Source organism: Oncorhynchus mykiss, chromosome 30, assembly GCF_013265735.2.
Source record: "Oncorhynchus mykiss isolate Arlee chromosome 30, USDA_OmykA_1.1, whole genome shotgun sequence".
In the NCBI taxonomy this organism is placed as follows: domain Eukaryota; kingdom Metazoa; phylum Chordata; class Actinopteri; order Salmoniformes; family Salmonidae; genus Oncorhynchus; species Oncorhynchus mykiss.
Genome location: NC_050570.1, coordinates 18,527,922 through 18,548,676, shown reverse-complemented (window position 1 = coordinate 18,548,676; position 20,755 = coordinate 18,527,922). Strand labels below are relative to the sequence as shown.

Genomic DNA, 20,755 nt, shown 5'->3' with positions numbered 1-20,755 from the left:
GCCAAGACCTCAGTAAGAAAATTGTAGACTTGCACAAGTCTGGTTCATCCTTGGTAGCAATTTCCAAACGCCTGAAGGCACCACGTTCATCTATACAAACAATAATATGCAAGTATAAACACCATGGGACCACACAGCCATCATACTGCTCATGATAGGAGACGCGCTCTGTCTCCTAGAGATTAACGTAGGGAGGGCTTGGTCGGTAGGGGTGTCCTTGTCTCATCGCGCACCAGCGACTCCTGTGGCGGGCTGGGCGCAGTGTGCGCTAACCAAGGTGGCCAGGTGCACGGTGTTTCATCCGGCGCATTGGTGCGGCTGGCTTCCGGGTTGGATGTGTGCTGTGTTAAGAAGCAGTGCGGCTTGGTTGGGTTGTGTATCGGAGGACGCATGACTTTCAACCTTCGTCTCTCCCGAGCCCGTACGGGAGTTGTAGCGATGAGACAAGATAGTAGCTACTACAACAATTGGATACCACGAAATTGGGGAGAAAAAGGGGTAAAAAAAAAAATATATTTAAAGAAAGGAAGAAGTCACTGCTCCAAAACCGCCATAGAAAAGCCAGACTACGGTTTGCAACTGCACATGGGGACAAAGATCGTACTTTTTGGAGAAATGTCCTCTCATCTGATGAAACAAAAATATAACTGTTTGGCCATAATGACCATAGTTATGTTTGGAGGAAAATGGGGGAAGCTTGCAGGCCGAAGAACAACATCCCAACCATGAAGCACGGGGGTGGCAGCATCATGTTGTGGGGGTGCTTCGCTGCAGGAGTGACTGGTGCACTTCACAAAATAGATGTCTTCATGAGGAGGTAAATTATGTGGATATATTGAAGCAACATCTCAAGACATCAGTCAGGAAGTTCAAGCTTAGTCGCAAATGGGTCTTCCAAATGGACAATGACCCCAAGCATACTTCCAAAGTTATGGCAAAATGGCTTAAGGACAACAAAGTCAAGGTATGGGTATGGCCATCTGAAATAAATCATCCTCTCTACTATTATTCTGACATTTCACATTCTTAAATTAAAGTGGTGATCCTACCTGACCTAAGACAGGGAATTTTTACTGGGATTAAATGTCAGGAATTGTGAAAAACTGAGTTTAAATGTTTTTGGCCAAGGTGTATGTAAACTTCCGACTTCAACTGTATAGTTGGCATTGCTGTTATGATTTTAGTTGTCCTTGATTTCCTTTGTTTTTATTTTTTTGTTCATTGTTTTTATTTTTTTGCATTGTTTGCTGTTTCCTTTTTCTTCTTTTTTCTCTTTAGTTCATTCTCTTGGTTGTTGGTGCATTGGGGGGTTCTTGGGGGTGGGGAATGGAATTAATTGTATTTTATTTTTCTTCTCGGGGGGGGGGGGGGTCTGTGGGACGGGTCTTGAATGGTTGAGGGACAGCGGAACAGCTTTTGGGGAACTGTGGGGGGATCTTGGAGGGTTCGGGTTCACGTTTTTTGGCCTGGTGGGAGATCTGTCAACGTGCCCTTGAGCAGGGCATTGACCCTGGATGCTTCTGTGTATCGCTCTGAATGGGAGTCTGTTGGATGACTGGTAGTTGTGTAGTTGTTGAGCGGCTTCACTGCTAGTATATTGTATATTTCGGATATTCAATAAAAAAAAAATGTTAAAGTTTGCCGATGACACGACAGTGGTGGACCTGATCACCAATGATGCTGAGACAGCCTATAGGGAGGATGTCGGAGACCTGGCAGTCTGTTGCCAGGGCAACAACCTCTCACTCATCGTGGACAAGACAAAGGAGCTTATTGTGGACTACAGTAAGTGGAGAGCTATTCTCTCTGCTACTGCACAGCAAACGGCACTGGAGCATTAAGTCTGGGACCAAAAGGTTCCTGAACAGCTTTTACCCCCAAGCCAAAGGACTGCTAAATAGTTTGTCTGGGTAGCTACTTGGTTATCTCAATTTCCTCGTACTGGTACCCCATATATAAAGCCAAGCTATCATTGCTCATAATGTATTTACTCTTGTGTTACTATTTTTTACTATTATTATTATTATTATTATTAATGATGCCCACTGCCTTCTTTTGTTCTTCAGACACACAATTAATCAGGACCTGGTCACTGATTGATCCCACTTTTCCCCGCACAAGATTCACCTTCTTCGAGACCCCAAATGGGTCTCACAGATTACCATCCTTATCAAAAATTGTGTCAGAACATGAAACAAATCCTTGTCTGACATACACTTATCATCCCCTTCAGTTTTCAACACTTTCTTCTTTATCATTCCATTATTTGATACTACTGTTCTTCATTCTTCTTCTTCAATTCCACTCAACTCGTGTCTCGAAGTCTGATAGTCGAAATGGCGGCGAGTAGTGCGGAGGAAATGGAGAAGGTTGGAGAATCAACAGCTGTGCTGGAATGTGTATGGGTGTCAGTATGGGTGTCAGTTTTGATGATATGGAAGGGGAGGATGAGGGTCAAGGACCAGAATGGTCTGTAGTGGAAAGACATAGGAAGAAGAGATATCATGATACTGAAAGCAGTGGAGCGCATAGTAAAGAAAGTATATAGAAAGCCAAGGTAGGAAGCAAGAGTAATAAAGTTTTGGAGTGGAAAGTGGTGATGGTGTTTGATAAGACCACAGGGCCTCCTTTACACCCTATCCGACTAACCAACGTTGTAGAGAAAGAGATAGGTGAAGTCAAATTAGTTAATTGGAAATGGTAGATTGTTAATATGTTGTGTTAGCCAGGCTCAGCAAGGGAAGATTCTGCAAATGGAAAAGCTTAAAATGAAGAAGATTAAAAGTCGTTCTCTTATACTAGTGGAGTCATCACTGGGGTCCCAATATCCATTTCCATAGATAATATTAAAGAAAATGTGAATTGAGGCAGAGTTATTAAGGTTAAAAGGGTTGATCAGTAGGAAAGAGGGTCAAAGAAGTGAAAGCTTATCAGTGCTGCTGAAGTTTGAGTAGGTTTTGCCTGGAAAAGTACAGACATATTTATTTTAGTTTAAATTCCTGAGAATTTGTCCAATCCCCATTGCGGTGTTTTAAATGCCAAATAATGGGACATATAGTTGTTCAGTGTAAAGGAAAGGAAATATATGCCAAGTGTGGAGGTGGACATGATTACGGTGAATATGGGAGCAATGTGAAGGTTAAGTGTTGTAATTGTTGAGGGGAACATAGTGCAGCATTTGGTGGATGCCAGGTGCAGAGAGAGGCTAGAGAGGCTCACAGATATAGAATCAGTCAGTATGCAGAGGCTGTAAGATAGATAGGTGGAACTACAGTGTGGAATGATGGAGCTTCCATGGCGGCTCCTGTACTAAGTGGACCAAGTGTCGGGCTGGTGAATCTGCTGGTCCTGGCATGGTTTCGAGACCTTTTCAGCAATCTTGCACTCATTAATATGCTGTGTCAAAGGACACTTTGATAGTGAATGAAGTTAACTTCATAGCTTTCATTGGTAAGGTTATCAACACGACTTGGGTTGTGGAAATCAGAAATGCCAGGTTGAAGGTTATTGTGGATACGGCAAAATAGTTACTGGGGGTAACAGATGTTACTTTTGAAAAGGTTGCAGACATGCTGAATAATCCTAATTGTTTCAGCATGATATAGATTAAGTTTCATGGGTTGGGGGGCTTGGGAGGTTATTGTTTCACTTTGGACATCCACTTCCGCCATGCTCCTTCACCTTGTATGGTGTCTTATTTCCATTGTTAGAGTGGTAACTAATATCTTATAGGGTGTCCAATCAAAAATGCATTTTTTGACCAATTGTCTACATTGTGAATAATATTGAAGACATCAAAACTATGAAATAACACACATGGGGTCATGTAGTAACCAAAAAAGTTCAAAGTAGCCACCTTTTGCCTTGATGACAGCTTTGCATATCTTGGCATTCTCTCAACCAGCTTCATGATGTAGTCACCTGGAATACATTTGCAATAGTCTTGAAGGAGTTCCCACATATGCTGAGCACTTGTTGACTGCTTTTCCTTCACTCTGCGGTCCAACTCATCCCAAACCATCTCAATTGGGTTGAGGTCGGGTGATTGTGGAGGCCAGGTCATCCGATGCAGCACTCCATCACTCTCCTTCTAGGTCAAATAGCACTTACATAGCACTTACACAAATTATAGTCCACCTAAGCACAAACCAGATGGTATGGCGTATCACCGTAGAATGTTGTGGTAGCTATGCTGGTTAAGTGTGCCTTGAATTCTAAATAAATCACTGACAGTGTCACCAGCAAAGCACAATCCCTCCTCCATGCTTCACGATGGGAACCACACATGCAGAGATCATCCGTTCACCTAGTCTGCAGTTCACAAATAGACAGAGGTTGGAACCCAAAAAATCTAATTTGGACTCCGACCAAAGGACAGATTTCCACCAGTCTAATGTTCATTGCTCGTGTTTCTTGGCCTAAGCAAGTCTCTTCTTCTTACTGGTGTCCTTTAGTAGTGGTTTCTTTGCAGCAATTCAACCATTAAAACCTGATTCATGCAGTCTCCTCTGAACAGTTGATGTTGAGATGTGTCTGTTACTTGAACTCCGTGAAGCATTTATTTCTGAGGCTGGTAACTCTAAAGAACTTGTCCTCTGCAGCAAAGGTAACTCTGGGTCTTCCTTTCCTGTGGCGGTCCTCATGAGAGCCAGTTTCATCATAGCGCTTGATGGTTTTTGCAACTGCACTTGAAGAAAATGTATAGTTCTTGAAATTTTCCGGATTGACTGACCTTCATGTCTTAAAGTAATGATGGACTGTCATTTGTCTTTGCTTATTTGAGCTGTTCTTGCCATAATATTGACTTGGTATTTTACCAAATAGGCATATCTTCTGTATATCAACCCTACTTTATCACAACGCAACTGATTGGCTCAAACGCATTAAGAAGGAAAGAAATTCCACAAATGAACTTTTAACAAGGCACACCTGTTAATTGAAATGCATTCCAGATGACTACCTCATGGAACAGGTTGTGAGAATGTCAAGTGTGCAAAGCTGTCATCAAGGCAAAGAGTGGCTACTTTGAAGAATCTCAAATATAAAATAGATTTTGATTTGTTTAACACTTTTTTGGTTACTACATGATTCCATATTTGTTATTTCATAGTTTTGATGTATTCACTGTTCTAATACAATGTAGAAAATAGTAAACATCAGGAAAACCCCTTGAATGAGTAGATGTGTCCAAACTTTTGGCTGGTCCTGTATATATAATAGACAATATTTTATTAAACAATGTTGTATTCCTGACATCACAACTAGGAAATAGTAACTTCGATGAGTATATGAACATGAGTGGTTAGAGCGTTAGGTCTGTAACCGAAAGGTTGCTGGATCAAATCCCTGAGCTGAGAAGGTAAAAATCTGTCGTTCTGCCCCTGAACAATGCCGCTAATCCACTCTTTCCCGGTAGGCCGTTATTGTAAATAAGAATTTGTTCTCAACTAATTTACCTGGTTAAAAAAAACGCGCCAGTGACTAACGACGTTTGACAGGGGGATGGGCGTTGTCCATCCAGTCATATCTGGAACGGTGGTTGACGTTCCTCGAAAGAATATAGTTATTCACTAGTTGTCATAATGATGTCTAAACCACGCCAATTTCTACAAATTACCGTCGTAAACTGTGATTTCAAACCTAACTATAACCACTTATACCACCTTATATAATGACCAAAAAGTAAATGTCTGATTTCATGAATTTGTACGAGCCAATTTCGACGTTGTGGCTGGGGTAACTAGTGACAACCAAAGGAAAGAGTTTATGTTTCTCTAGAAACTTTTAAAACCTGCCCGTAGACAGCGTAAACCCCACCCTTTCACTTATGATTAACCACCCCAATTCTCCGTTTTGATTTGCTTTCGCTCTGTCAGTCACTTTTTCCCGAAGTGTCGCCAGCAACAAAGTAGTGTGTACATCACACCAAGGGATGAAGGAAAACATTTCAAAGGGAGGCGAAAAACAGATAAGGTCACTTTTGCTGTCAGTTAGGTTTTTGATAGCTAGTTTGAGTCTACCTAGCTAGCTACGTTTTTGGAAAATGTTACCACAATGAAGAACGTTAGCTAGCCATATTTGGCGTTTTAGCTAGCTAAATGTAATATAAATGGCTAGCTATCCATTTTAGCCAGATAGCTAACGTTACCGCTGGCGAGTAAGCCATATTTAGCTAGCTAGCAAAAGCAACACACGAGATTAGCTTGCTATCCTAGCTAAATAAATTCAACGATTTAAGGATTATTTTTCGGTTCTTATTATTTTCTTAAATCCCCGTTGTGGTTTGCCGTTTGACAACTAGTTACTCATTTAGTTAGCTGATGGACAGTTTCACAGACGTTCTTTGTCACTTCTCGGGCGTTTTAAGGTATTGGTTCTGGGGCGGCTAGGCGAAGCAGGAGACTACAGATGTGGCAGCCAAGTTTGTCCCCTTGTCTCCGGGACCTGGGTTGGTAAGCACACGGCAATTTAGATGCGTTGGAGGAGTTGATGCTAGAGCTAACTACAACATTTGGCAAGAAATAGATTGTTCGTTTTTGGAGAGAAACGAAAAATATCTAGCTAAGTTAGTTATCCAGATGACTGTCAAGTGTTAGCTAGCAAATTCGGCTGTCGTCTCTGGCTAGTTGCTGTCGAGTTTAGCAGAGCTAACTGGGCCTCATTATCTATATTTGTGTCTGCTTCAACTATATTAACCCAAACTTGACAGTTGCACGAGACCTGCAGGCTGTGAAATATTCCGTGTAGCTGCTGCTAATGCTACAGTAGCTCGCACACAGGCGTCTTCGAAGGAGGGCAAACTTAATCGTAGGTAACTGACTACATTTGTTGCATCCACAACACTAATTTGTTTTTACCACTGGACTGTCCATTCTGATTTACAAAAGGGATCAGAACAATTATTTGCTACTAAGTGTGAGGCGTGGGCGCCCCATTCAAGTCGGGCTTTTAAATACTGCGGTGATGACTTTAGAATCCATGATGGCTTGTTGCCTGAGCGAGGAGGCGAAGGAGTCCAAACGAATCAACGCCGAGATCGATAAGCAGCTTCGCCGAGACAAGCGGGACGCGAGGAGGGAACTCAAACTGCTTTTATTGGGTACAGTAACATTAAACCATTCTTCCTCCATACACACCCCTAACCCATAATTGAATTACGCAGAAAGATGCCTGAATTATTCAATTGCTGGAATTCGTATGTGATTGCTCTAAATGTCGGAGTCAATAAAGCATCATTGCTGAAGTGATACCATTCATCAGGGCATAAATTATGCTGTTGCTATGTCTAATGATATGACAGTGTATTTGCTGTATAAAGATTTATAGTATGCAAAGCAAGTTGCCCCCAATTACATAACGACTGCTGAAGTAAACCACAGTTTCCATATGTTGATAACCTTATCCGATTTATATAAAGCTGATTTCACTTTATGATTTGAATGGCATTGAGAAAAACACTGTACTCAAAATCCTGCTACTATATAGGCCCAACACCTATGATTCTACACAAATTATGGTAACATTGAAATGGCCCATCTGTCAAAGCTGTACATTTAACAACACCAGTGGTGGAGTGGTGCCTGGAGAAGTGTCTATACTGTAATTTTGCCAAAATCTTTTCCTATAGTTTCTTTTTTCTGATAGATGTTTCAGGTTTTCACTCTCTCACATGTTTGTTGTATAGAAAAGGGACATGTGATGTAAGTCCTCAACAATGCTTATTATCAGGAGACCATTTTTGAGGTCTGGGAAAAATTTGATTTTTTTGTTTTTTGTTGTTGTTGGGTGTAGTTGCTGTTTAATACAATTGCTCACCTATCAAGAGACCCTTTGGCTAGCAGTGTTTTTGTGCTGTATTGTTGTCCCATTTTTATTTTGAAATGTAACCTTTATTTAACTAGGCAAGTCAGTTAAGAACTTATTCTTATTTACAATGACGGCCTACCGGTGAACAGTGGGTTAACTGCATTTTTCAGGGGCAGAATGACAGATTTTTACCTTGTCAGCTCAGGGATTCAATTCAGAAACCTTTCGGTTACTGGTCTAACCACTAGGCTACCTGCTGCCGTATGTGATTGCAGAGTTTGCAAATCTAATGCCATCCCGATTGATACAAATCATATCATTCTACCAAGTAGGCCTACTTTGCAGTCAACATTTTAATGGGGAAGGTTATTTTGGGGAAGCCTTAAGACATTTTCATTCAAACAGAGGATGATGACTGAATTACGCATGGCAAAGATTCAACCAAGGCTTCGGACCAAACTTATTCAATACCTGGTTAGCATATCCTTAGTTACCATTTACTGGTAGATATCATAAGTTCAAATTACTTTCCTACCAACCCTACCGGCTACCGATGTCGTTCTTCTGCGAGCTGCTCCATGCAATGAGAGCTGTGCACTCTTGCTGCCTAGATGCTAGTCTATTCCACTGAAACGGTGTGCATGTGAATGTATATTTCACGTGGTTTGTGTAGGCTACTTTGTGCATGATTTCTTTCTTGTACTACATTTTTAATATGGCGTATACCTCCACTACACTACTTTGGGATTAAGAAGTGAAGAAGTGCCCACTGGAAGAAAAAGTGGGTATACAGCGTATACTAGATTTCTCCTCTGTTTTTATCAAAGATTAATTATGTTATCATAGATGTCTATAGTTTGAATGGCAAACTGAAATCAATGTTGCATGCATTACTAGAGCATAGGCTAGTTTACGCTGTTCAGTAAGTAAGCTACAGTGGGTTAAGTCTCATGGGTTCTGTAGTCAGAGCTAATGTCTCTTCAGATCGTTCTTGTGTTTTTATAGTTGGGGGGGAAAGGAGCAGCAATTAAGAAAATAATTAGATCAGAGACATAATCTGGAGCTTGGTTCACAAAATCAGACATCCTCGTGGTGGGCCTTTTGTGCCGCTGTGCCTCCAGGGCTGACATAACTAAGCTCTATCACAGTGACTGTCAGGTTGATGACATGGTTGTAAAATAATACAACATAGTGGCTTCTTGGACAACATAGATGCATCACACAACTGACTTCACCTTGTTCATACTTTTCTCTTACACGCAGAGGAGTGTAGTATGGAGCGAAGTTGCATAATTTAACCCATTGGTGATGGTAAGTAGGGCCATAAGTTTTACCTGACCTTATAACTAGAACCCAGAGTTTCTTGGTGGGTTAGGAAAACTAATGGCCCTAGTAATGGCTGGTTTAATCCTGATGGTTGCTGTAATAGTAGCAACTGATTTCTATAAGGAGTGACCAATGTACAGTATGAATACCAGCATGGACATAGTTTACTCTTACACAGCACTAAAGCTTGGATCAGCACAAAAGCTGGTGGAGTGGACATTATTGTTGCGCTTATACCGAAACTGGTACTTTTTCAGTAAATGGTTTGGTAGTAGAATTTGTTACGTTCGGCACTTCAGTCAAATGTGTCTCACGTGAAAGACAGACTTGATCCTCTCAATCTGTGCAGCCCCTTTTATAGTGCAAAGTGTCTACTCTACTTACTAATTCATTGCTAGAGCTGTCTGGGCTGCATTGTTAGCTCCCCACTCATGCTGCAGAGAAGTTAACACACTTCAATAAATGCAACACGGCATGTAGAGATGTTGAAACTGTTCATTACTGTTTTCGAAACAATGTCCATACAGGATAGAACACTTTTTAAAAACATGTCTTTTTTATACAATTCAAGACGATACCAGTAGCTTCCAACTTTAATTGTAGGCTAACTTTCCATGCTAGTTTAGAGATGAATTCACTACCCTAGTACTTTGTTTGTGATAATATTTCAACCGTAATGCAAAATGTTCTGATTTCTAAGATTGTCACCAAAAAAGTATTAATTCTCAACAAACTCATTCATGTCTTTGTCTCAGTCTCCCTCTCCTTCTGTCTGGTTTCCACCAGATTCCATAGCCACATTCTGCCTTGGAAATTACGTCATTACTTTCTTAAAGAGACAGCGCACACTTTTATAAAAGAGAGCTTTTTTATGCAAATGTTGTTGATCAGTACAATAAAAATGTTCTATCAGTTGCATATAAAATAAGTCCTAAATGGAAGGGATTGTCATCTCTAGTCCAATGAAATCACCTAATACAAGCTCAATAACTCTGCAGGCACACACTCCTATTGAATAAGCAGCATTCACCTGTATTGCTACATCTTGATTTACCCAGTTTATGAATAGAGATTTACCATTGTTATGTAGTTAGATTCGTAAAAAACAAAGTCAAATTGATTCATTAATGCATACATGGCTGTCTCAAAAAAATGGACATACAATTTTTAAAGTGTAGTGATGTGGAACTCAAGATGCCCAACGATTGAACAGAGCAGTTGCTGTCTGGATCAAGTGCCATTCTATGACTTTGGCTAATAAACTTTTTTTTTTCTTGTGGTATTGCAAAGGTCTTCCGTTAGAGTTCAGATATCAGCATTTTCAAAACGCGGACATCAAATAAACTTTTAAAACTATTTCACCTGCATTTGAAAGTCTTTTTTTGGTTCAATATAGGGATCAGTATGCAAATATAGTTTTATTTTACAGAAAATACATTCGTGCAACACATTAGGCAGAAAATAGCTTAATTGTCATCAGATGATGACAGAAATGCAACCCTGTTTGGCTAGCAGCCACAAATGAATTGATAGTTAAAAAGCAAGGTAGTTTGTGCAAAATAGATGCGTGGCCATCATATTTAATGTTTATCATAATATGATAGTATGATATATATTTGTAACAATGCAAATTACAAGAATACTGACTGAACAATTATTTTAACTTAATACATCAATAAAAATCAATTTAGTCTCAAATAAATAATGAAATATGTTCAATTTGGTTTAAATAATGCAAAATCACTGAAGAAAGTAAAAGTGCGATATGTGCCATGTAAAAAAGCTACCGATAAGTTCCTTGCTCAGAACATATGAAAGCTGGTGGTTCCTTTTAACATGAGTCTTCAATATTCCCAGGTAAGAAGTTTTAGTTTGTAGTTATTATAAGAATGAAAGGACTATTTCTCTATACCATTTGTATTTCATATACCTTTGGCTATTGGATGTTCTTATATGCACTATAGTATTGCCAGCCTAATCTCGGGAGTTGATAGGCTAGAAGTCATAAACATCGCTGTATTCAAGCATTGCGAAGAGCTGCTGGCAAACGCAGTAAAGTGTTTGAATGAATGCTTACAAGCCTGCTGCTGCCTACTGCTCTATAAAATATCAAATCATAGACTTAATTATAATATAATAAACACACAGAAATAAGAGCCTTAGGTCATTAATAGTTTCCGGATTTGACCATATCATTTAGAAAAAAAACGTTTATTCTTTCAGTGAAATATGGAACCGTTACGTTTTTATCGAATGGGTGGCATCCATAAGTCTAAATGTTTCTATTACATTGCACAACCTTCAATGTTATGTCATAACTATGTAGAATTCTGGAAAATTAATTACGGTCTTTGTTAGGAAGAAATGGTCTTTACACAGTTCGCAACAAGCCAGGCTACCTAAACTGCTGCATATACCTTGACTCTGCTTTCGCTGAACACAAGAGAAGTGACACAATTTCCCTAGTTAATATTGCCTGCTAACATGAATGTCTTAACTAAATATGCAGGTTTAAAACATATACTTGTGTATTGATTTTAAGGCATTGATGTTTATGGTTAGGTACATTGGTGCAACGACAGTGCTTTTTTTCACGAATGCGCTTGTTAAATCATCACCCGTTTGGCAAAGAAGGCTGTGATTCGATGATAAATTGATTATTTGCAAGGCACAACAAGATACTTAAACTAGTAATATATATTTTTTTTCTTAAAGTTTTCCCCCTTTTTCCCCCCCAATTTCGTGGTATCCAATTGTTTTAGTAGCTACTATCTTGTCTCATCGCTACAACTCCCGTACGGGCTCGGGAGAGACGAAGGTTGAAAGTCATGCGTCCTCCGATACACAACCCAACCAATCTGGCGCTGCAGTACAGCGCCCTTAACCACTGTACCACCCGGGAGGCTAAACTAGTAATATCATCAGCCATGTGTAGTTAACTAGTGATTATGTTAAGATTGTTTTTTTATAAGATAAGTTTAATGCTAGCTAGCAACTTACCGTGGCTCCTTGCTGCACTCGCGTAACAGGTGGTCAGCCTGCCACGCAGTCTCTCTCGTGGAGTGCAATGTAATCGGCCATAATGGGCGTCCAAAAATGCGGATTACCGATTGTTATGAAAACTTGAAATCGTCCCTAATTAATCGGTCATGTCTCAAGTTCACAGTGCTCATTTGCATTTGTGAATAAAAAAATTCAATTATTTATAGTAAAATAAATGTTGCAGTAGATGTTTTCTCAGTATTTCTGCCATTTTCTTCATAGCTGGTAAATTAATCACACAGAGTCTAAGAACTGTGATTCTATATAGCCTATTCCACCTCGCGCTGCAACACTGCCTGGCTGGGGCTGTGTGCATGTGAAGAACTGCCCACTGGTGTAAAAGTTGGTCTAATTTACTTGAAACGGAAGTCTACTTATGTGAAACTTTGTCCTTGTGTTTTTTGCCCATTCACATTTTGTTCATAAGCTAGGTAGTTTTTCTATGTTTGAGTTTCAACTGCTAGGGAAAAGAATACGGCGCTTCTACTAGTCAAGATTCAAATCTCGCAGGCACAAACATGACTGAGTCGTGTTACCATAGTAACCTCCCGCCCTTAAAGGGGAAAGTGAACATTCTTGTCTCATCTGTGATATCTTGGTTAAAAGAATCACATCACAAAAAATGAAATTAAACAATATACCACGTTACTTCTTACTACTAATACATTTGTTTTAGAAACGTTTCAAAGCATGCTCATGTTTTTTTGTGTTTTGTTGGAGTAATTTTACCTGCAAGAAAAAATTTAACTAGTAAAAAAGTCTTAGTGGTAGGTTTTTAACCTCTAGCGTCGAGCAATCCCGTATCCGGGAGCGTAATCATACCCGCAAGCTCATTACCATAACGCAACGTTTCCTATTCATGAAAATCGCAAATGAAATTAAATAAATATATTCAAACACAAGCTTAGCCTTTTGTTAACAACACTGTCATCTCAGATTTTCCAAATATGCTTTTCAACCAAAGCTACACAAGCATTTGTGTAAGCGTATTGATAGCCTAGCATAGCATTAAGCCTAGCATTCAGCAGGCAACATTTTCACAAAAACAAGAAAAGCATAAAAAAAAAAAATTTACCTTTGAAGAACTTTGGATGTTTTCAATGACGAGACTCTTAGTTAGACAGCAAATGTTCATTTTTTCAAAAAATATTATTTGTGTAGACGAAATAGCTCCGTTTTGTTCATCATGTTTGGCTAAGAAAAAGACTGGAAAATGCAGTCACTTACAACGCCAAACTTTTTTCCAAATTAGCTTCATAATATCGACAGAAACATGGCAAACGTTGTTTAGAATCAATCCTCAAGGTGTTTTTCACATATCTATTCGATAATCTATCAGTGGTGGCAGTTGGCTTCTCATCAGAAGCAAACGGAAAAATACTGCAGCTGGAGAGTACGCAATAATTGCAACTGAGGACACCAAGCGACCACCTGGTAGATGTAGTCTCTTATGGTCAATCTTCCAATGATATGCCTACAAATACGTCACAATGCTGTAGACACCTTGGGGAAAACGTAAGCTGACACCTAGCTCCTTCACAGCCATATAAGGAGTCATTGGCATGAGGCGGTTTCAAAAAATGCGGCACTTCCTGATTGGATTTTTATCTGGGTTTCGCCTGTAACATCAGTTCTGTGGCACTCACAGACAATATCTTTGCAGTTTTGGAAACGTCAGTGTTTTCTTTCCAAAGCTGTCAATTATATGCATAGTTGAGCATCTTTTCGTGACAAAATATCTTGTTTAAAACAGGAACGTTTTTCATCCAAAAATTAAAAGAGCGACAGCTATATCGAAGAGGTTAAATCTACCTGCCGCAGTGGCTGGTAGACCAAAAACTTAATTTTATGCCCTGGTGATGATATCAGGTATCGTGATTAGGGTTGCAAAAGGTCGGAAAAATTCTGAAATGTTCCATGAAAGTTAAGCCCGGGTATTTTGCTTAAATTCATCAAAAAAGTTAGCTTACAACAGTGACCGAGAGACTGAAAAACAGCTTCTATCTCAAGGCCGTCAGACTGTTAAACAGCCACCACTAACATTGAGTGGCTGCTGCCAAAATACTGACTCAACTCCAGCCACTTTAATATTTGAAAAATTGATATAAATTGATGTAAAAAATGTATCACTAGCCACTTTAAACAATGCCACTTAATATAATACCCTACATTACTCCTCTCATATGTATATACTATACTCTATACTAGAGGTCGACCGATTTATGATTTTTCAACGCCGATACCGATTATTGGAGGACCAAAAAAGCAGATACCGATTACTTGGCCGATTTTATTATGATTATTTTTTTTAATAATAATAATAATAAAATTTTAAAAAAAGTTATTTTTATTTGTAATAATGACAATTACAACAATAATGTATGAACACTTATTTTAACTTAATATAATACATCAATAAAATCTATTTGGCCTCAAGTAAATAATGAAACATGTTCAATTTGGTTTAAATAATGCAAAAACAAAGTGTTGGAGAAGAAAGTAAAAGTGCAATATGTGCTTTGTAAGAAAGCTAACGTTTCAGTTCCTTGCTCAGAACATGAGAACATATGAAAGCTGGTGGTTCCTTTTAACGCGAGTCTTCAATATTCCCAGGTAAGAAGTTTTAGGTTGTAGTTATTATAGGAATTATAGGACTGTTTCCCTCTATTTCATTTGTATTTCTGTATACTTCTGGCCCCTCCTTGGACACTGTGTTAACTAACCTCCAGACGAGCTTCAATGCCATACAACTCTCGTTCCGTGGTGTTACGTTCCCCAGTTTATGTGTTGTAGTTTGTGTATTTGCATGTGTTTTATTTCAGGAAATGGCTTCCTGAAATCCTTCAAGCAGCTGATTTGTCGACTCCATGGCTAATTGGAGAGCTGACCCCGCCCCCTCGTCAAGACACAGCTGTCTCCAGTTACACATTCATTCTGAAGCTATATAAAAGCCATTGTTCTGTTCAGGAGAGAGAGATTTTTGGAGGTAGGGATTGCTGAGAGAGATTTGCTGGGAGGTCATTGCAGAGCGATTGTTTGTGATAGAGAGATTTGCTGGGAGGTCATTGCAGAGCGATTGTTTGTGATAGAGAGTTTTTGCTAGAGGTTGATCTTGCTGGGAGTTCATTGCTGGGAAGTTGGTATGTTTTGTGAGTTTGTTGCTCAGGTAGAGCTTAGTTGATGTCCTTTGTTTGCGAAATTGTTTAGTATTCTGTTTCATTTGTTCCCAGGGGGGAAGGGGAAGGCACCTTGGGAGTGTTTAGGCAAGAGGCCCGCGGGCATGCATATACCCGTAGTATATTCACTGTCTAGGCACACTAGGTAACACCTGGGCGGACCACCCCCTGTATTTTGGTTAGGGCACCAGGTGGTGCTAAATTAGGTAAGTAGTGGGTAGGCAGGTAAGATGGGAGAGGGGGGGACTTTGAGATTGACTTTCTTTGCTTTGGTTCCGTCCAGCCCCTTTTCCCCATATTACCGTGTAAAGGAATAAAGTCCTTGTAAACGGTACCACATTCTGCCTGTTGTCATCCTTACTCGCACCTACAGTCCATATCCTTTTCACTTCACGGAGAGTTTAGTTGTAGCAGGGTGTTGCGTTCCCTCTTCATAGAGGCGTGCGTAACACGTGGCCTCCAATTGCTCTTAAACGCAAGTAAAACTAAATGCATGCTTTTCAATCGATCGCTGCCTGCACCTGCTCGCCCGTCCAGCATCACTACTCTGGACGGCTCTGACTTAGAATACGTGGACAACTACTAATACCTGGGTGTCTGGTTAGACTGTAAACTCTCCTTCCAGACTCACATTAAGCATCTCCAATCCAAAATTAAATCTAGAATTGGCTTCCTATATCGCAACAAAGCATCCTTCACTCATTCTGCCAAACATACTCTCGTAAAACTGACCATCCTACCGATCCTCGACTTCGGTGATGTCATCTATAAAATAGCCTCCAACACTCTACTCAACAAACTGGATGCAGTCTATCACAGTGCCATCCGTTTTGTCACCAAAGCCCCATACACTACCCACCATTGCGACCTGTACGCTCTTGTTGGTTGGCCCTCGCTTCATACTCGTCGCCAAACCCACTGGCTACAGGTTATCTACAAGTCTCTGCTAGGTAAAGCCCCGCCTTATCTCAGCTCACTGGTCACCATAGCAGCAGTTTGAATGAATGTTTACGCACCTGCTTCTGCCTACCACCTCTCAGTCAGATACTTAGATGCTTGTATGCTGAGTCAGATTATATGCAACGCAGGACACGCTAGATAATATCTAGTAATATCATCAACCATGTGTAGTTAACTAGTGGTTATGATTGGTTGTTTTCATAAGATAAATGCTAGCTAGCAACTTACCTTGGCTTACTGCATTCGCGTAACAGTCTCCTTGTGGAGTGCAACGAGAGAGAGGAAAGTCGTTATTGCGTTGGACTAGTTAACTGTAAGGTTAACTAGTTGCCACCAATTGTGCAAGTTCATCTACTTCGCACGACAAGTAATTTTAACAACAATTGTTTACAGACAGATTATTTCACTTAACTCACTGTATCACAATTCCAGTGGGTCAGAATTGTGATTTTTCTGGATATTTTTTTTCTGTCATAGTTGAAGTGTACCTATGATAAATTACAGGCCTCATCTTTTTCAGTGGGAGAACTTGCACAATTGGTGGCTGACTAAATACTTTTTTTGCCCCACTGTACAGTGGGTAGAACAAGTATTTGATACACTGCCGATTTTGCAGGTTTTCCTACTTACAAAGCATGTAGAGGTCTGTAGTTGTTATCATAGGTACACTCAACTGTGAGAGATGGAACCTAAAACAAAAATCCAGAAAATCACATAGTTTGATTTTTAAGTAATTAATTTACATTTTATTGCATGACGTAAGTATTTGATCACCTACCAACCAGTAAGATTTCCGGCTCTCACAGTCCTGTTAGTTTTTTCCTGTTCTCCACTCATTACCTGTATTAACTGCACCTGTTTGAACTCGTTACCTGTATAAAAGACACCTGTCCACACACTCAATCAAACAGACTCCAACGTCTCCACAATGGCCAAGACCAGAGAGCTGTGTAAGGACATCAGGGATAAAATTGTAGACCTGCACAAGGCTGGGATAGGCTACAGGACAATAGGCAAGCAGCTTGGTGAGAAGGCAACAACTGTTGGCGCAATTATTAGAAAATGGAAGAAGTTCAAGATGACGGTCAATCACCCTTGGTCTGGGGCTCCATGCAAGATCTCACCTCATGGGGCATCAATGATCATGAGGAAGGTGAGGGATCAGCCCAGAACTACACGGCAGGACCTGGTCAATGACCTGATGAGAGCTGGGACCACAGTCTCAAAGAAAACCATTAGTACAACACTATGCCGTCATGGATTAAAATCCTGCAGCGCACGCAAGGTCCCCCTGCTCAAGCCACCGCATGTCCAGGCCTGTCTGAAGTTTGCCAATGACCATCTGGATAATCCAGGGGAGGAATGGGAGAAGGTCATGTGGTCTGATGAGACAGAAATAGAGCTTTTTGGTCTAAACTCCACTCACCGTGTTTGGAGGAAGAAGGATGAGCACAACCCCAAGAACACCATCCCAACCGTGAAGCATGGAGGTGGAAACATCATTTTTTTGGGGATGCTTTGGGGACGACTGCACCGTATTGAGGGGAGGATGGATGGGGCCATGTATCGCGAGATCTTCGCCAACAACCTCCTTCCCTCAGTAAGAGCATTGAGGATGGGTCATGGCTGGGTCTTCCAGCATGACAACAACCCGAAACACACAGTCAGGGCAACTAAGGAGTGGCTACGTAAGAAGCATCTCAAGGTCCTGGAGTGGCCTAGCCAGTCTCCAGACCTGAACCCAATAGAAAATCTTTGGAGGGAGCTGAAAGTCCGTATTGCCCAGCGAAAGCCCCGAAACCTGAAGGATCTGGAGAAGATCTGTATGGAGAAGTGGGCCAAAATCCCTGCTGCAGTGTGTGCAACCCTGGTCAAGAACTACAGGAAACGTATGATCTCTGTAATTGTAAACAAAGGTTTCTGTACCAAATATTAAGTTCTACTTTTCTGATGTATCAAATACTTATGTCATGGAATAAAATGCTAATTAATTACTTAAAAATCATACAATGTGATATTCTGGATTTTTGTTTTAGATTCCATCTCACAGATGAAGTGTGCCTATGATAAACATTATAGAACTCTACATGCTTTGTAAGTAGGAAACACTGCCGATTTTGCAGTTTATCAAATACTTGTTCTCCCCACTGTATCTTTATGTACATATTCTTCATCCCTTTACACTTGTGTGTATAAGGTAGTTGTTGTGAAATTGTTCGGTTAGATTACTCGTTGGTTATTACTGCATTGTCGGAACTAGAAGTACGAGCATTTCGCTACACTCGCATTAACATCTGCTAACCATGTGTATGTGACAAATACAATTTGATTTGAACCTTTTGTGGGATACACAAGGCAATTCTAGTTTTTGTGGCATATTTTGGTTAAACTATCCTCAAATCAATGGAATTGCTACCCTCTGCATGCGCAGTGCATTCTTCCATCACATGTACAGCTGATTCTGAAGTTCTTGCACACTAATGAGATGCTATTGAGCCCACACTACTACACTTGTCTGAGCTAAGAACTACATGATTTCTGGTAAGTTTTGCTTGCAATACTGGGTGGGGTGAATATATTTTATCACATAATTTTTTTGTTAATTAGTAAATAGTAGCCTTAAGCAAAGTGTGTTTAAATAATTTCTAACTTGTTAACAATTTCTGCTAGTTAGTTTTTGCTTCCATTTGGGTTTTAACTTGCTTGAGCCTGCTAGCAGAGGAGTGTTAATTCACCTGTTTCCATACATGTTTCATTTAAAAAAAATTATCTTAAAAAGGAGTTGTTTAATCTAACTTCTTAACTTCACTGCTCAAAAAAATAAAGGGAACACTTAAACAACACAATGTAACTCCAAGTCAATCACACTTCTGTGAAATCAAACTGTCCACTTAGGAAGCAACACTGATTGACAATAAATTTCACATGCTGTTGTGCAAATGGAATAGACCACAGGTGGAAATTATAGGCAATTAGCAAGACACCCCCAATAAAGGAGGGGCTCTGCAGGTGGTGACCACAGACCACTTCTCAGTTCCTATGCTTCCTGGCTGATGTTTTGGTCACTTTTGAATGCTGGCGGTGCTTTCACTCTAGTGGTACCATGAGACTGAGTCTACAACCCACACAAGTGGCTCAGGTAGTGCAGCTCATCCAGGATGGCACATCAATGTGAGCTGTGGCAAGAAGGTTTGCTGTGTCTGTCAGCGTAGTGTCCAGAGCATGGAGGCGCTACCAGGAGACAGGCCAGTGCATCAGGAGACGTGGAGGAGGCCGTAGGAGGGCAACAACCCAGCAGCAGGACCGCTACCTCCGCATTTGTGCAAGAAGGAGCAGTGCCAGAGCCCTGCAAAATGACCTCCAGCAGGCCACAAATGTGCATGTGTCTGCTCAAACGTTCAGAAACAGACTCCATGAGGGTGGTATGAGGGCCTGACGTCCACAGGTGGGGGTTGTGATTACAGCCCATCAGCGTGCAGGACGTTTGGCATTTGCCAGAGAACACCAAGATTGGCATTCGCCACTGGCGCCCTGTGCTCTTCACAGATGAAAGCAGGTTCACACTGAGCACATGTGACAGACGTGACAGTCTGGAGAACGTTCTGCTGCCTGCAACATCCTCCAGCATGACCAGTTTGGCGGCGGGTCAGTCATGGTGTGGGGTGGCATTTCTTTGGGGGCCGCACAGCCCTCCATGTGCTCGCCAGAGGTAGCCTGACTGCCATTAGGTACGGAGATGAGATCCTCAGACCCCTTGTGAGACCATATGCTGGTGCGGTTGGCCCTGGGTTCCTCCTAATGCAAGACAATGCTAGACCTCATGTGGCTGGAGTGTGTCAGCAGTTCCTGCAAGAGGAAGGCATTGATGCTATGGACTGGCCCGCCCGTTCCCCAGACCTGAATCCAATTGAGCACATCTGGGACATCATGTCTCGCTCCATCCACCAACGCCACGTTGCACCACAGACTGTCCAGGAGTTGGCGGATGTTTTAGTCCAGGTCTGGGAGGAGATCCCTCAGGAGACCATCCGCCACCTCATCAGGAGCATGCCTAGGCGTTATAGGGAGGTCATACAGGAACGTGGAGGCCACACGCACTACTGAGCCTCATTTTGACTTGTTTTAAGGACATTACATCAAAGTTGGATCAGCCTGTAGTGTGGTTTTCCACTTTAATTTTGTGTGACTCCAAATCCAGACCTCCATGGGTTGATAAATTTGATGTCCATTGATAATTTGTGTGTGATTTTGTTAGCACATTCAACTATGTAAAGAAAAGTATTTAATCTTTCATTCATTCAGATCTAGGATATGTTATTTTAGTGTTCCCTTTACTTATTTTTAGCAGTGTATTTTTTCCCTAATCTTTACAGGTAAATGCAACTGGAACTATCTGATGGGTAGACATTTCGCTGCAGCTAATGTAGAAGGAAAATCTGTGTAAA

General features: G+C 40.8%; 1 protein-coding gene across 14 annotated transcripts in view; it reads left to right on the top strand.

The window, feature by feature from the left end:
• The first annotated feature begins 5,552 nt into the window (after positions 1–5,552).
• LOC110521465 (guanine nucleotide-binding protein subunit alpha-11) overlaps positions 5,553–20,755 on the top strand; it is a 70,365-nt gene continuing 55,162 nt past the window's right edge. Inside the window, exons 1-4 of one of the 14 annotated variants that reach the window (XM_036969501.1) lie at positions 5,554–5,973; positions 6,368–6,452; positions 6,710–6,807; positions 6,974–7,099. In XM_036969501.1, coding sequence (XP_036825396.1) covers positions 6,409–6,452; positions 6,710–6,807; positions 6,974–7,099 — 268 coding nt within the window. In that variant the 5' untranslated portion in view covers positions 5,554–5,973; positions 6,368–6,408. Of the gene's footprint in view, positions 7,100–20,755 lie in introns of all 14 variants that reach the window. The other 13 variants (XM_036969502.1, XM_036969511.1, XM_036969504.1 and 10 more) reach the window with 13 other exon arrangements.